This window comes from Thamnophis elegans, chromosome 16, assembly GCF_009769535.1.
Source record: "Thamnophis elegans isolate rThaEle1 chromosome 16, rThaEle1.pri, whole genome shotgun sequence".
NCBI classification, from domain to species: Eukaryota; Metazoa; Chordata; class Lepidosauria; order Squamata; family Colubridae; genus Thamnophis; species Thamnophis elegans.
Window position 1 is genome coordinate 207,672 of NC_045556.1, and position 14,705 is coordinate 222,376.

Genomic DNA, 14,705 nt, shown 5'->3' on the forward strand with positions numbered 1-14,705 from the left:
GTGTGGTGCCTTCTATGCATCTGTACCCAGCTTAAGCAGTTCCTACATGCATTCCTTCTGGGGAGCAAGCATAGAACCCGAGACTCCTCCCATAGCCAGTTTCAAAAACATGAAAAGGAACAAAACCAGTAGTAATTTCTTGCAAATATTTACTCCAAAATATGTACATTGGTGTCTTAACGGAAACTCAAAACATTTAAGTTCATAAAAACAAACTTCAAAGGTTCAAAATCACTTTCTACAAGATTTAGAGCAGCATTTTAGTTAAGCGTGTTAATATTGAAAATGCAAACTATTAAATCATGTTATACATTCCTTCACTAGCTACAGTATATCAAGGATTTTCATGCCACCCCACCCCACCCTTTCCATTTGTTTGACTTAAATTTGGTTCCAAAATCCCTCTTCAGTATCTGACTTAAATGCTTCCAAATTTATTCCTCCTCCTTTTGGTAACAGATTACATCATTTTAGCTTAGCGTTTCTTTCAAGCCACTTTTTATTTTCTGGACCTGCCGTTAACAGAAAGAATAAAAGAGTGACTGCCCCAAAGGAAGAGCCGCAGCCCACCTTCGCTACACAGGTATGTACAATTTTGTTCTGCTGGCACACAGAGAAACTCACAAGTATATTTATAACCATCCACTTTCACTGAAAGTTTTAAGGTGAACTCAGCCTCTTGTAAGATCACACTGATCCAGAGGTACTCAAACTGTTGCCATTGATGGGATGAGAATGCAACCCCCAGTCCAGGATTTCCCTTTGAGTGTTCTTCTGGTGCATAATCTGGTGTTTTCCTTTTAATGTGGCTTCTGTAAGAGCCCTTACTTTGAATCCAGTAACACCTTTTCCTCCGGCTTCACATATTGTAAACAGTCAGTCTTCTTCTGGGCTCTCTGCCTACCTAATTTGCAACAGGCAAGCTGCACCCCGTCTCACCTGTTTCATATTTCATAATCTGTGTTGTCAAGGCAAAGTCCTCCTTCAGCTGGTTTCATCGTTGGCTTCCTCCTGGTTACTGGTTAAGTCCTCTTGGTTTGGGCTGCTGCCGCCTCCAGAAGAAAGGTCAGCCGGCTCAGAACCGAGCCCGGTTTTCTTGGCTGAGGCCGGGGCGCCTCCCTTTTGCTGCAAGATCTCAGTGGCCTCGTGCTCAAGCACCTCGGAGGGAGTCAACGGCTCCAGGTGAATGCTGCCTTGCTCGCTCGCATCGGAATGGGCAGAGTCGGGCTCTCCCCTTCTTCGCAAGAACTGTTCAAAACTGACCTCTTCCTCATTGGATACCAGCGGAGTAGAATCCATGTTCACGTCTGCCAGCTGAGCTTCCTCTAAACTGGCCACCTTTGTCTGAACGTCAGAGCCTGTCCACTCTGAACAAGCGCTGCTTTTATTGCTTTCAAGCTCGGTTGGTTCTGCTTCTCCTTGCTTGTCAAAAACTGCCTTTCCACAAGAGCTCTCCAATACATTTTCTTGCAACTCTGGAATAGTACTGTTTTTCACAGCGGACGAAGAGGGACTTCCTTCATGCTCATCCGCAGCTGGGTTTCCAAGAGGATCCCTCACCATTCCAGTTGGAGAGTTTTTTGAAAAGGTGCAAAGCTCAGCAATGGAGGATTCATCTCCAACCAATTCAGAGATACTTCCTCCACATTGTACAGTTACAGACATGGCTTTGTCCCCCTCTTCAATTCTGTCCTCGCCTCCTTCACTTGCGAGATCTTCAGAACCATCTGAATGAGCCGAGTCCCCTGAAGAAAAAGCATCTTCTATTCTTTCACCTTTGCAAACTAAAAGTCCAACATCACAATTGTTTCTTGTAGCATCGGCATCCCTTGCTGCTTCTGGCACTGTGGAGTCGCTTGAACTGGCTGGGAGTTCCGACCCAGAGGAGCTTTCTGTAGCGGTGGTGTTCCCGTCCTGCTCAGCAGCCAGAGGGCCAAAGTCATTCTGACTCGGGGGGCAGCAGTCTTCGGCAAGACCCACCTTACTTGGACTGCCTATCAATTCGGAAGTGCAAGCACCTTCTGGGACTGGCAAACTGGCTTTGCTTTTAGCAGCTACAAGACTGGGGTTTTCTGGATGTGCGGAACCCTTTATGCTGCTATCTGTGGAACAGCTATGAGGTTCTGAAGTGGCCGCAGCTGACAGCAACACAGGGCCTTCCTTTTCTACATCGGAAAGGTAACCCTCCATTTGCTTCCCAGAGCTGGTAGCGCTGCTTTCTTCTGTGCAGGCTGCTTCAGGTTCTGGGCCAGAAACTGGGTCGTCTTCTTCAAGAAGAGATGGTTTTCCTTCACACCTGGCCGCTGGCACACTTTCCTCCTGATTTTCAAGGCCCCCAAGAGCCCCTCTTATTGCAGGGCTCCTAGAGCAGGCTTCAAACTCTGAACTAAATCTATTTTCTGGAACTGGCCTTTCAGTTCCTTCACTGTCTGCAGCTAAAGTAGTGTCAGTGTTCTCCTTTCCAGGAAGATCTGCATGTGTTTCTCTCACAGACCCCTTCATCTGCGGGCTGAAAAGCAATATAAGCACTTTAATTACATGAATATAATAAAACATGCTAATTGCTTCAGCCTGTGGGGGTTTGTGGGGAGGGGTCCTATGTCCCCATCTTTACAGTATAGAATGTCAGAGGGCTCTTCCTCTGTCATTCTCACCCTGGCCAGGCAGGTGATGCTCCTGCCCTGCTGGCTCAATGCCTGAAGGCTGGGAGATGTATGAGGTGAGCAGGCTGAGCCTGAGAGAGGAAGGGGTCAGACAAGATTCATTCGCGGGTAAAACCCATTGCGCTCACAAGAGATCCAAGTCCCACCACATTGAATTCCATTGGCTCCTGATTTCCTGTGCTGGACAGTTCTGACCCAAACTCAACGATGAGGAGTCGGGACCTGCCCTCTCTCGAGTCTCAGTAGGGCATGCTCTGGATGGGGCTGTGGCACAGTCTGGTGATCCTGTTGGGCCTGCAGTTCCTGCTTAAAGACCAGGTGACAACTCTGCTGGGGAAGGGGGGGGGTCTCCGGAGCACATGGGACCAAGAGCAGGATACTGCTCGCAACCTTTAAAGCAACCACCTATTTCCCTGGGTCTCCCACCTGTTGTGCGATTCAGAGAGAAGAGGCACTTTGCTGCCTCCCAGTCCAAAGAACCAATGGCCCTACGTTTCACCACACTCCCCGCATATGATTTAAACAGGCAGAAACGTATTCGCATTTTAGTTTGTGAAAGGTCTGACTTTTTACCTTTCTGAAATGCATGCTTCCCCTTGTTCTTCACATACGGTGGGCACCCAATGCTTCTAAAAAAAGAAAAAGAGCACAATATCACAGAGCGTCGTATTTTCCCTCAAGGTCCACATTTAATGCCATGAACGAATGCAACCCACAGAAGCTGGACCCCTGACAGAGGGACCAACGACCGGCATTGCCACAGAAACACCACAAGAAGAAAGCATGCAGGCGTGGAGGCACCAACGATCTACATCAGCCACAAGATAAAGTAAGCCAGCTGGAAGAAACCACTCCGAGAGGAGAGAAAAGCAGGTGGAGCAGACAGGTGAGGGAGGGAAAAGAGCAAGGGTGCACTGGGACCGACAGAAAAGGTGGGCGGCTGGGGGATGGGACGCACTCCCAAGCGGATTAGGCAACAGGTAGTACCAGATTCTGCTCCTGGCTGGATTTTTACATTCAGCACTGCTGTTTCCTATCTGCTTCCTTCTGAGGTGGAATTTCCCCCTCCCTCCTGCACCCTCCTCCTCCTCCTCCTCTCTAAGGAGGCGAATGGACTACAGCCAGGTCTGAGGAGGTTTTTCTTCCTCCACATTAAAAGATGTTAATGGAACATTGTGCTACTGGCACAGAGAACGAAAAGGCTGCTTTCTAAAAATTCCTTATTAAGAATAAGATTACCATTTGTAAAGCTTCTCATCTGAAAAATTGAAAACGGACACTGTATTTGAGAGCTGTGTATTATTGCCCTTGTCACCATTATGGCCGAAATTAAACATCTACTAAAAACTTTCAATAGATATGGCCACACAAAAGTTTTAAGACAAAAAAAGGGACTACCTCTGATTTTTCTTCAATTTCGTTGTTCAATGCTGCATCCTTTGCTAGGCTAAAGGACAAAACAACACTGGTTAGCTTTAATGTTGATAATGTCTAAAACTACATGAAAACACACTAGCATGTACTTGTTTGATTCTTCCACTTCCCATAAAAGCACGGAACTGCCACGGAACTGCCACGGAATTGCCTGTTATTTGTCTCTTGCCAGTGGTTTGGTCAAGGTGACACTTCCCTGGTAACCCCACTTAAAGAGTGTCCCACTCCATTGCAAGCTCAAACCAGAAAGGATGTCCAGCCACACCTGCTCCCTTGTTCATCCTTTCCCCAAGAAGCAGGACCTGCTAAAGTTGCACCTTTAAGGCGAGGGGCTTCACCACCTCCGCCTTGTCTCTCTGGGGCAGGTTCTCCTGCAGTGGAACAGCGTTGCAAGGACATCTGCTCAGGCGAAGCACGGAAGCAAAGAAAGACAAGGGAAGGGACAGCCTAGAGCGCCTCGGTCAGGGCCTGTGTGGCTGCTTTTGCCAATCTCAGGTTCTTCTTTGCTACGCCAGGCAAGGGCTGCTCCTCCCTTCATCTGCTTAGTCTATAGCTCTTGTGAAGGAACAATAGGAGCTGAGGGAAGTGGAAAGGAATGGCTGCCTCCTCCTCGCCACACCTTTGTGACAGGTGAACCAAAAGAAGTGGGGGAGCCTTCAGCTCCATCAGTGCATCTTGCCCAAAGAAGGCAGCTATTCTGGAACGCTCTGGGCCCAAAAGGCAAGACCTCCGTTTGTCACTCGCAGCAGAGATTTTTCTGCAGAGATTTTCAAATCCAACCTAGATTAGCTGTATATTATTCAGATGTATTGCTTCTAAACAGCTTATCACATCACCAAGATTCATTTTTAATTCCTCTGCATGGATAGTGAGAAAGGCGTGTCTTTTATAAAACCAGGTGCATTCATCAGTTTCTGGAACCCAATTTCACTTTTCAAAGGCTTTTTGCTCAAAGAAATTGCCGATACCGGGTATCTGCTGATACAGTGAAAAGTGAAACCCAACGGCCCCCAGCGCTTCATTAAACCTCAGTGCAACTTGTGGGCCAGGAGAGGCTTCGCCAGTGAGGCCTTGGGATGCAAAGCATCTGCCAACACTGACGTCGCTCACTATTTGTGCCATCTCCACTACTTTCAGAGGACAAATAGCATTGGCCTGGGTCCAGCTATTTTCAAAACTTCCAGATTAGAGGGAGGGAACCTAAGCACCATTAGAGGGGAGGTCCCATGCTTGCTAACACAACATGAAAAAAGAGATGTGCTTATCTAATCAGGAGCACAGCGAAACTTGCTTTTCCACAGCCTTTGTCTACATAAGGAACAAGTGGAAAACCTTCACATCCACCCAGCTGACCAAACAATTAATTTCAAAAACTCACCCAGAAACAGCAGCAGCAGTGAAGCAATCCACGGGAACTAGAAGGGAAAAAGAGAATTCAATATTCAAGGTACCCTGTTTTCCTGAAAATAAGACCTCCCTGGATAATAAGCCCAATTGAGCTTTTGAGCGCATGCGCTAAAAGAAGCCCGCCCTTGAAAATAAGACCTCCCTGAAAATACTGCAACACAGCTGCAGCCATGAGGTGACCATCTCCTGCACCTCAAAAATAATAAGACCTCCCCGAAAATAAGGCCAAGTGCTAATTGGGGGGAGGTCAAAAGAAAATAAGACCTGTCTTATTTTCAGGGAAACACGGTAACACCAGTGTGTCATTGCAACAACTGAAGCCAAGGCCCCAGAAACACTTACCATGTTCTACAATCACTTGGCAGCTATGAGTTTGGCTTTCATTAAGGTGGGTGGCCATCTTGTCCAAGCCAGAATCATCCGTCAAGAAATCACAGTTAAGACAAACCACAGTGGTGCCCCTGGGGAGGAAGCCATTGGAAGGAGGTCAGCTCTCCAAATTCCTCTCCCGGAGGTCAACAGAGCTGTTGGCCCCTCCTTGCCCCACAACCCTAAGCCCCCCCCCCCCCCCCCCCCGGGCCAACAGTCTTGCACTGCTCATGCAGGATGCTTTGCCCCCAGGGAAGCAGTTAGAATGGCACTGCACACTACCAGAAGTGCAGTGCTTAAATAAAATAAAATTAGAAGATGGTTACCTCAGTTCATCTGAATGTGTTTTATAAATCCAAAATCTTTTAGTTTGTCGAGTACTATGAAAGCTACAAAGAAACAGAGTGCCTTAAATTGAATTCCTGATAAAAACGACTTGTTTCTATCATACAATATACATTTAAAAAGCTAGTCACGTGGTTTGTGTGCTGCATCTTTTATAAAGAACCACATTCCGTGCCATCGCAATTAACAAGAAATTTAAAAAAAAGAAACCCAACCCCAGGTTCACTTGAGAACAAATTCTAGCAGCTCCCTCCCTCCCTCCCTGGCATCCTAGTACAGCCCCAGCTGTGTTTTTCCCCACCAGCTTCAGGGCATCTGGGGCAATTCATCCAGGAGCAGCAGCCATATAGGGAATCAGGGAAATGAGGGGTTTTACTTTGTCAATGTTCGTACTTAGGGATTAAGGCAGCTCATTTTACTGTGAGCAACAGCAGATTCTGTAGCTAAACAACCCAACTCGACCAAGGCAGAAGCTGCTAGCTGGAAGGCTAAGCGGGGAAGCCCGGCAGCACGGAGCCTTCCCTTCCCATCTCAAGGCTTTCTGTCTCCCTTGCCCGGACTGGAACTCAAGGTCGCTTACCCCATCATGTGGTTCACGTAAGCTTTACTGCAACTGGTGCTGTATCTGCACAAACTGCAGCGCACATACGACGGGAAGTGGCTTGCGAAAGTCCGGATGTCTGAGTAACACTCAATGCACTTTTGAATGCTGGGACACCTAAGGTTAACCAACATCTCAATTAATTATCAAAGAGTAAGGTAATGTCTGCTAGGGTGAGACTTGCTTAGCTTAAACCGTGGAGCCAGAGGTGGAGGCCATGTGGACCTGCAGAAGCCCCAGGGGCTGCAAGGCTTCTAGCGACCCCTGAGAAGAGTTACCTTAGGTTATTTAGCGCTGTATTTGCAACCTTATTTGCTTTCTTGCTGCCGCCACCGCTGCTGCCGCTGCTGCCGCTGCTGCTGCTGCCGCTGTGGTTCTTGCTTCCCCCGCTGCCGTCTGTCCCCGGGAGCAGCTTCTTCTGCACGCTCAGCGGCTTCAGCTTGGCCTTTCCCTTGCAACTGGCAGCCGGCTTGTTCTGAGCTTTGCCGTTTGCTGCTTTAGTTCCAGGAGACAACAGCAAGGCGGAGGTGTTTGTGCTGGCGGGAGACGTCGTCACAGAGGCAGGTTGAAGAGACCCAGACGAGGCTCTAATTGTGACCTAGAATGGGAGACTTCGTTTCAGTTTTCACTGCCTCACAAAAGCTGATCTGCCTCGTCAGATTTCAAAAGGAATTTGGGCAATCCTTGTTTTTTCAATACGCAAAGTAGCCCCAGCACAAGGCCGCAGGGTCTCCGCCCAACCAGCCTCCGTGCAATTTCAGCAGAGCAAGAATCAAAGGAAACCGTTTCTTTCTTCCCCACCCTCCCCGGGCTCTTCTCCTGGGGGCTCAGCATTCTCATGTGACGCTCCCAGACAGCCAGATTCCAAGGCTGGATCCCACGGTCAAACCAAAAAGCAGCTAGAATCCAATCACCAGCCTGCTACAAGACAAGCGACATCTCCCATCAGCTACCCGGAGCAAGACACCATCGCAAAGCATCTGTGTTCTGCCTAAGCCTCCAAAAGGAGGATATGGACATGGCCAAAGGAATCCAGAGATTTTTATGTCACGATTGACAAGTGAAAAGCCACTTAACGAAACTATTTCTTCCATGAGACACCACCACCGTCATCCTGAAGAAAAGCAGCAGGCATTGCTCTGGAGGAGCCGCAGGCAAAGAATCCTTAAGAGCAGAGAGTACCAAGGGGTCTCTCGGGCCGCAGCCCTGCTGACAGCCTGGCTGAAGACTGCACCGCCTGGATAAGCAGAAGGAAGACCTTCCTGAGCTATTCACACGTCGCACCCTCCACCCACTTACTTTGGTTCCTGGAGGCAAGCCCTCCAAACTGCACAGGCTTTTTGAATGTCCGATGATGCTGAGATTTGTGGTCCAGTTTTTCTTTGGAGGTCAGGAACTGGAGTCTACATTTGGTACAGCGATGTATTCCTTTTTTCTTTAGAAAGAGGGGGGGGGGAAATGAGGGGGTAGAAGCATTGGTTGCTCATCCCAGAATAAGAAGACAGACCACTGAATCCACAAGGGACCTAATGCAACGTTGCAAGAGGGTCTGAAAGTATTAAATCATGGCCACTTGCAACCACGCCTACAAAGGGGATTTAAGGACATTCAGCATTTCATCTCAAAGACATTCACACCGAGTTGGAAAGCCCAACAGCCTCTCATCTCTCGACCTTCGCTTTAGTCTTCTCCACCTTGGCCATAACCAGCGCTTTGTCCTGCATTAGCTGTGCCCAAAAGTCTCCCGGGCGGGTTTCAAGCAAGACGGCCAGCAGCCACAGGGCCCTGCGCAGGAGAGGCAGCTGGGCGGCCCCTTCTGTGGGGCGGGTGTGGGGGTTAACAATTCTTTGGGCCCCACTTACCTTCCTTAAAGATTACAAATGTTACCTGATGTCTCATAAAATGGTGCATGTAAGGTGCCCCAATTTTAATAACTTTAAGGCAAAATGGGCAAAGCAGGTTCTTTGTGTTTTCATGAATGGATCTGAAGTGTTTCTCCACATCTGAAAATGCTGATGATCTGTAATTGCAAACCTAAACATCAATATAAAGAGGGAGGGGGGAATATTTACTTCTAACGGCTCTTCTTAGGAACAAGGAACATAGTTAACCATATGTACAAGGGAGGGGGGGGGAAGGGGGGTTGGGAGTACCTGGCAGACATAAGGCATTTCCCCAGGCTTGTGATTGTCTTTCATATGCTGCAACAGAACTTGCTCAGTTTCAAAAGAGAGTTCACAGATTTTGCAAATAGCTAAAAAAGAAAATAGGCATCAACTGAACTTTAAAAAAAACAGAACACAGGAGTGACATCATACTGGCGTCTGTGATTCTGCGAGGACTCTGAAAGGGTGCTTTATAGCCCATGTGGCCCCACTGGTCCCAGGAGGGCAGTTTGAGTGCTTGGCAACCTCTTTGCAGTTCCTGCATCCCACTGAAGGGGCTCCCTTCCACGCATGGAGGACAGCCAAATTCCTTCAGCAGGGCCCAGAGACTGGAGGCAGTGGAGAAGCTGTGCAGTTAGATCAGCAAAGAGGTGGGCAGTCTCTGATAGGTGGGAGGCCCTGGGAAGTCCAGATTCGGGTCCCAATTGTGTCCATAAGTCAAATTACTATCTGTAATTTTGCTTCTAAGTGAAAGCAAACTAATGAATATTATTTATGACATAGATATGACAGGTTAACTATTTTAATTACTTGAACTGTCGTATCCACATCAGAAGCTGTATTTACTTTTTAGTTAAGTCTGGGGGTGAAGTTGATATTATTGTTTTCTCCATCAATGGGCAGACAGCTGAGAACTTCCGGATTCGGTTCAGCCTCTGAACCCAAAGTCTACCAAGGTCCTTGTCTGTGGACTGTCTCGCACCCCTCCCCACCGCCCCTCCCACCCAGAAGAACTCACTGGAGGACTCGTGAGGCGTGTGGGTGCTTTCGATGTGGCACTGCAGCTGAAAGGGAGTAGGAAACTGACGGTAGCAGTGCTGGCAGGTAGTGTGGCTTTCCCAGCTCTCACTGTTCTGCTTCTCGAGCTCCAAATGATGCTTCATGTGGTTCATAAATCTGGGAGGAAGAGTTTACAGTTCAAGCACGTTTTTAAAGGGAAACCTTTAATTCCACACACCGAGGAGGGATAGAGCCTTCTGTTTGGCACATGGTTTCCAACGGATACCCCTCTGGCTGCTGGCCCCAGGGGAAACCTTTGCATAAGTAAATGGTTAATTCCTCTATCAGGTGAGCAGAACCCAAAGTACCAGAAAAATAGGACATTAAAGCATGTTGGCACAATCACTCATCCGTTTGAAGTAGATGAAAACTGGAGGGACTTAAAAGATTCCAGTTATGAACCAAAAAGGTCAGGAGGTTTATTTAGCAGAACTATTTGAAGGAATGCAAAATCAGATCTGCTAAAATTAAAAATAAACACCGACACCGAAGAAGCAAAGTAATGCTTAGGCCTGCAACCCCCAAAGCTTCGGCTGCTCCAAAGCTTCAGGTCAGAACTGGGCCACTGCCAGGCTAGAAATACCTGATGTTGCTTTTGAGGACTTTCATGCAGCTGGCACACTTGAAGGTCGTGTGGGTCTTCTGCTCTTGGCGCACTTGCTGGAGGTTCCCTTCGTGCTTGCCATAATAGAAGTCATTAACCAACATGATCAATTTCCCCTTTTCTGCTTCAGCAATTTAGGTGACAGACCTGAGCAGTCCGTTTTGGTTATTCCCGGAAAGGTGTGCACCATATCAGGACAGCAATACTGAAAAGACCAACAACTACCATAAATTTTGAACAAAAAGTGTTTGCTGAATTGTTGGGAAATCACTAAGAAGCTAATCAAGATGCCTTCCCAAGCTTTTAGCAAAATCGGGTATCTGAATTCAGAAGGCTATTGAAAGAATATCACCAGTGTTTATTGTAAATGCGGATAATCCTAAATTCATGGCAAATTAATATGCTACCATGAAATGAAATTGCTTCTGGGGAAAAACAGGCAGAAAATTAAGACAACCAGTAAGTCTTAAGGGAGCAAACATAAGACAATGTGAGAAAAAAATCCCCACACGAAGGAAGGAAAAATCCCACAGAAGTCATAGCTCCCACCAGGTTGCATAGAGTTTTCCACTCTTCAACCTCTTCTGAGCCTCATTTCAGCTGCTGCAGCAGCAGTCTAGGCTGTGACTTGTAAGAGTGGATTTAGTGGGCGTTTTCTCACTGGAATGGAGACACAGGTTCAGCTCAAACAAAAATGTGGCAGCCAAACAAGCTATTTTAAATGGTATCTGTGCCAGGCAAATGGGAGAAACCACAAGAAAACACAGTCGCCTTCCAATCTATACTAAGAATACAAAAACAGAATAAAATAGTCCAGATTTTACGTTTAGAAATATATAACTCAACATTATAATTGTATTTTACTTCCATCCTGAAGATATTTACCTTTATATGATTTTTTAAAGGCTCCAAAAGGTTAAAATGAATATTACATTTGGGCATGCCTGTGGAAAAGGGGCTCCATTCTTAATATTACTTGAAGCAACATCTGTGGAAAAATAAAATGGGATATGTTGTTATTTAATGTGTGTTTGAATATATGAGACAGATATGTCAAATTCATTATCCAAAAGCATTCTTTAAGCCATTTGACCGTTCGCTGGGAGTGAATGAAGCCCTTATGTGGATTCCCTTGATCACAAGCTTTGATTCCCCCCACCCCACCCTTCTTGCTAAGTATTTCAGAATGGTCTTTCAAACCCCTTCGGACAAGATTCTCCCCAAAGAAGACATCCGGCGTGTTCTTGGTAGTCTTACCTTTCTCAAGCAGAGCCAGGTCATCTGGAGGTTGAACAGAGGACAGGAGAGGGGACTCACTCTCAGAGCCCGTTTCGTTAGCCTTGGCCTTTTTGGGAGTGATACTACTGGCTTCAGAAGTGGACGGACGCTGGACAATCCTAGAAATGTTTTAAAATTTAAATTTTGGTAGCTTTTCATAACCAATTACTCCTCAGTCTCTCGAACCCCAGGCCAGGTTACTCCAAGCGACCCTAAAGGCATAATAAGATTGGTCCACAGAGACAGCCCACGCTGCCATCCAAGCCATTTTTTTCTCACTTCGTTCAGCAGGACTGCCATACTAGGAAGGCCCTCCATGCCTTATATCAAAGTCACTGCTATCAAGAGCGTCCCTCCGTGGTTCCCGCCCAGCCTTCCTTAGGTGTTTGCACAATACTTGATGGTCCCTGACTATGAGCAAACCGCACTCCAAGTTACCTCCTAGTTGGCTAATGAAACATCTCCAAGAAAACAACCAAGCTCAGAAAGCACCCAGGGCCCCAGAGCCCCCAACTAAATATTTAGCTTTTTAAGCTCCCATTTTTGCATCAAACCACAAGCAAAATGAAAACCTGATTTGGACAAACCCGCCGTCTTCATGGGTGATCCACTCTGGTATTGTGACCCTCCTGAATTCTGCCTTACGCCAAAGGTCAGGCCCGAAGTTCTATCTGGGGTCACCTGTGGAGGATGTGTTCAAGAGCTCAGCCACGGGGCTCTTTGATTCTACAGCGATTTTCTTCAAAAGATTCACACACACAGAGCCAAGTTTACCCTTTAAGGGTTCTATGCCAGCAAATGCACTTTCTGTCGGGCCCTTCCCCATTTCCAAAGGCCCACAGAGGGGCTCCAACTGGCCCAGAATCCTCGGTGCTCCTGCCCCGTGTCAACTGCCCCCTGTGCTCAGAACACAACTATTTCCAGGACACAGCAAGCAGCAGCCCTCACAGGTCAGGGGACTCTTGCTGCCGGCACCATAGGGCAACTCCAAACCTACCCGGTTCAGTGCAACAGGCTGTGCTGTTACGGTGGCCACCGGCCTGGACGCAGACTGGGCTGACGCAGGAATATGTAGATTCCGTGACAAGGACTGGGGAGGGGCAGATATATTGACGGGCTGGGAGATCCCAGCACTAGACTTAGCTCCTTCCTGCGGTGACGAACATCCTGAAAGCGGCTTCTGCAAGACCTGAGATGATCCCGAGATGCTGCTGACGCGTGGCTGTGGCTGAACGGCTAGGGTACTAGTTGCGGGTCTGCCCGAAGAGTGAAACCCCGGAGAAACAGCCACAGCACTGCCGTGAGAACCAGGAAAGAAAAGACCAGTTAGACTCAGAAGCGTTCAGAGACTTCAACACTTGGCATCGCTGGAGAACATCATACCTCTTATGGGGGCACCATTCTGCACTCCAATTCTTGATGAATTCGGGTTAACTCTGTTCAATATATCTGTTAAAAATGATCATTACTGCTTTCAGAAATTACAGGAGAAAGAAAATATGCTCAAGGGAAATTATCAATATGTACCTAAAGAAGGAAAGTAACATCTCCCTGTGAAGTTGCCCTAAGTCTTAAAAAGTGTTTGCAGTCTTCTCATTCCTGGAAGTTGCAATTGTTCCAAGAATGGATCCAAGAGCATTGTAATCAATTATCCCAGTTTAACTAAATTACATTTACGCTATGATTCCTACCAGTTCAACAGGGTTTTGGAGTGGAACCATTTTGGGCAGACGTGCAAGTTAAGCTTGATCAGCCTATTAGCAACTCCCTAGCAGACTGTGATGACTAACTTTTGAAGCTTGCCCTTCTTTCCCTTGTGCGTGCCACCCCCCCCCCAGTTCAAAACAGTCCCTTACAGGTATGGTTGGTTTGGAGCTCAAGAACTCCCCAACAAAGATGGGCTCATCGTCGTCTTCGTCATCATCGTCAACAACAATGGGCTTGCTTTCTGTTGCCAGGGTTCAAGCTCTTCTTCTTCGCATTCCATGAAAAGCTCTGCCATTGTGGAACTAGAGAGAGAAAAAAGCAGCAGGTGGAACAGACTCTTCTACCCTGAAAAGACGACACGGCCGCACTCCTTGCTTAAAGCTGCGGTTTGGGCAGGCCAAGGAAAGGGCTCAGGAACCCTACAGCCCAGGCGAACAGCTGCATCTTCACAAAAGGAAACCCAAAGGCCATTTTTTTCTACCTCTGCCCAGCCGACATGCGTTAACCAAGTGTGGCCCCAGAGGTTCCAAAAAGCCCCTGACCTTCATGGATTAGACCCAGCCCAATACTTTAGGCAGCAGGCAGATGGTTGGCCCAGCCCCAGCCGCCCCTTCTCCCTGGGCCCAGCCCAGCTCTCCCCGAAGGAAGGGACCCAGATTTCCTCACGACTTCAGGCTGGCCCAGGCGCCCCAGGACAAAGAATTGCCTAAGAACCAGGCAGTGGCCTTGGGGAACAAGCCCTCAGCCCGCCCAGGAGGAAAGGCGCGGCGGCCCAGAATTGCAAATCCCAAGAGGCCGCGGGGACCGTCTTCAGAGAGCAAAAGCCCTTCGGGGGAGAGCAGGGGCTCCCGATAACAGGGCCTCGGCCTTTCCTGCTCCTTTAGCCCAGCATCATCTCCCGGGGGAGCCAGCGCCAAGGGGCTTCCCCGGACAAACCCCTTCTCTCCCCGCCGAGGCTTCCCCGCACCTTCCCTTACTCTCCGGGCTTCCCAGCCGGGCTCCAGCCTGGGCGAGGCGGAGCCCCCGACCCTTGCGACTCCCCCGCCCCCCTCACTCCCACCGCCCAGCCACCCGGGAGCCCCGGAGGCCGCCCGTCCCAGGCCTAGCTGGGGGGCCGCTCTACGTCGCCAGCGGGCCTGCTGGGGAAAGAGGCGCGCCGCGACCACCCCGGCGGCCGCCCCGCCCTGCCAGGCCCGCTCGGGGCAAGGGAGGAGGCCGCGCTCCATCCAAGATGGCGGGGCCGCCAGGGCGCCCTCCCCTGCCGGACTGCGCGGGGCCGCTGCGGAGGGCTCACCCGGGGGCGCGGCGGGGCCGGCGAGGAGGGCGGCGGCGGCGGCGGCGCGCGGCGGCTG

General features: G+C 48.8%; 1 protein-coding gene across 1 annotated transcript; it reads right to left on the minus strand.

Moving 5' to 3' along the window:
* Positions 1-132: 132 nt before the first annotated feature.
* On the minus strand, positions 133-14,633 carry ZNF280D (zinc finger protein 280D). Its single transcript, XM_032232810.1, is given in 23 exon segments — positions 133-2,509; positions 3,237-3,292; positions 4,062-4,110; positions 5,476-5,512; positions 5,847-5,965; positions 6,200-6,262; positions 6,799-6,936; positions 7,098-7,417; positions 8,119-8,145; positions 8,147-8,254; positions 8,707-8,853; positions 8,973-9,073; positions 9,724-9,881; positions 10,348-10,501; positions 10,504-10,573; positions 11,254-11,303; positions 11,306-11,356; positions 11,626-11,765; positions 12,230-12,327; positions 12,644-12,941; positions 13,023-13,095; positions 13,493-13,591; positions 13,594-14,633. Coding segments are annotated over 23 exon segments (3,936 nt in total). The 5' UTR covers positions 13,649-14,633; the 3' UTR covers positions 133-984.
* Between the last annotated feature and the right edge of the window lie 72 nt (positions 14,634-14,705).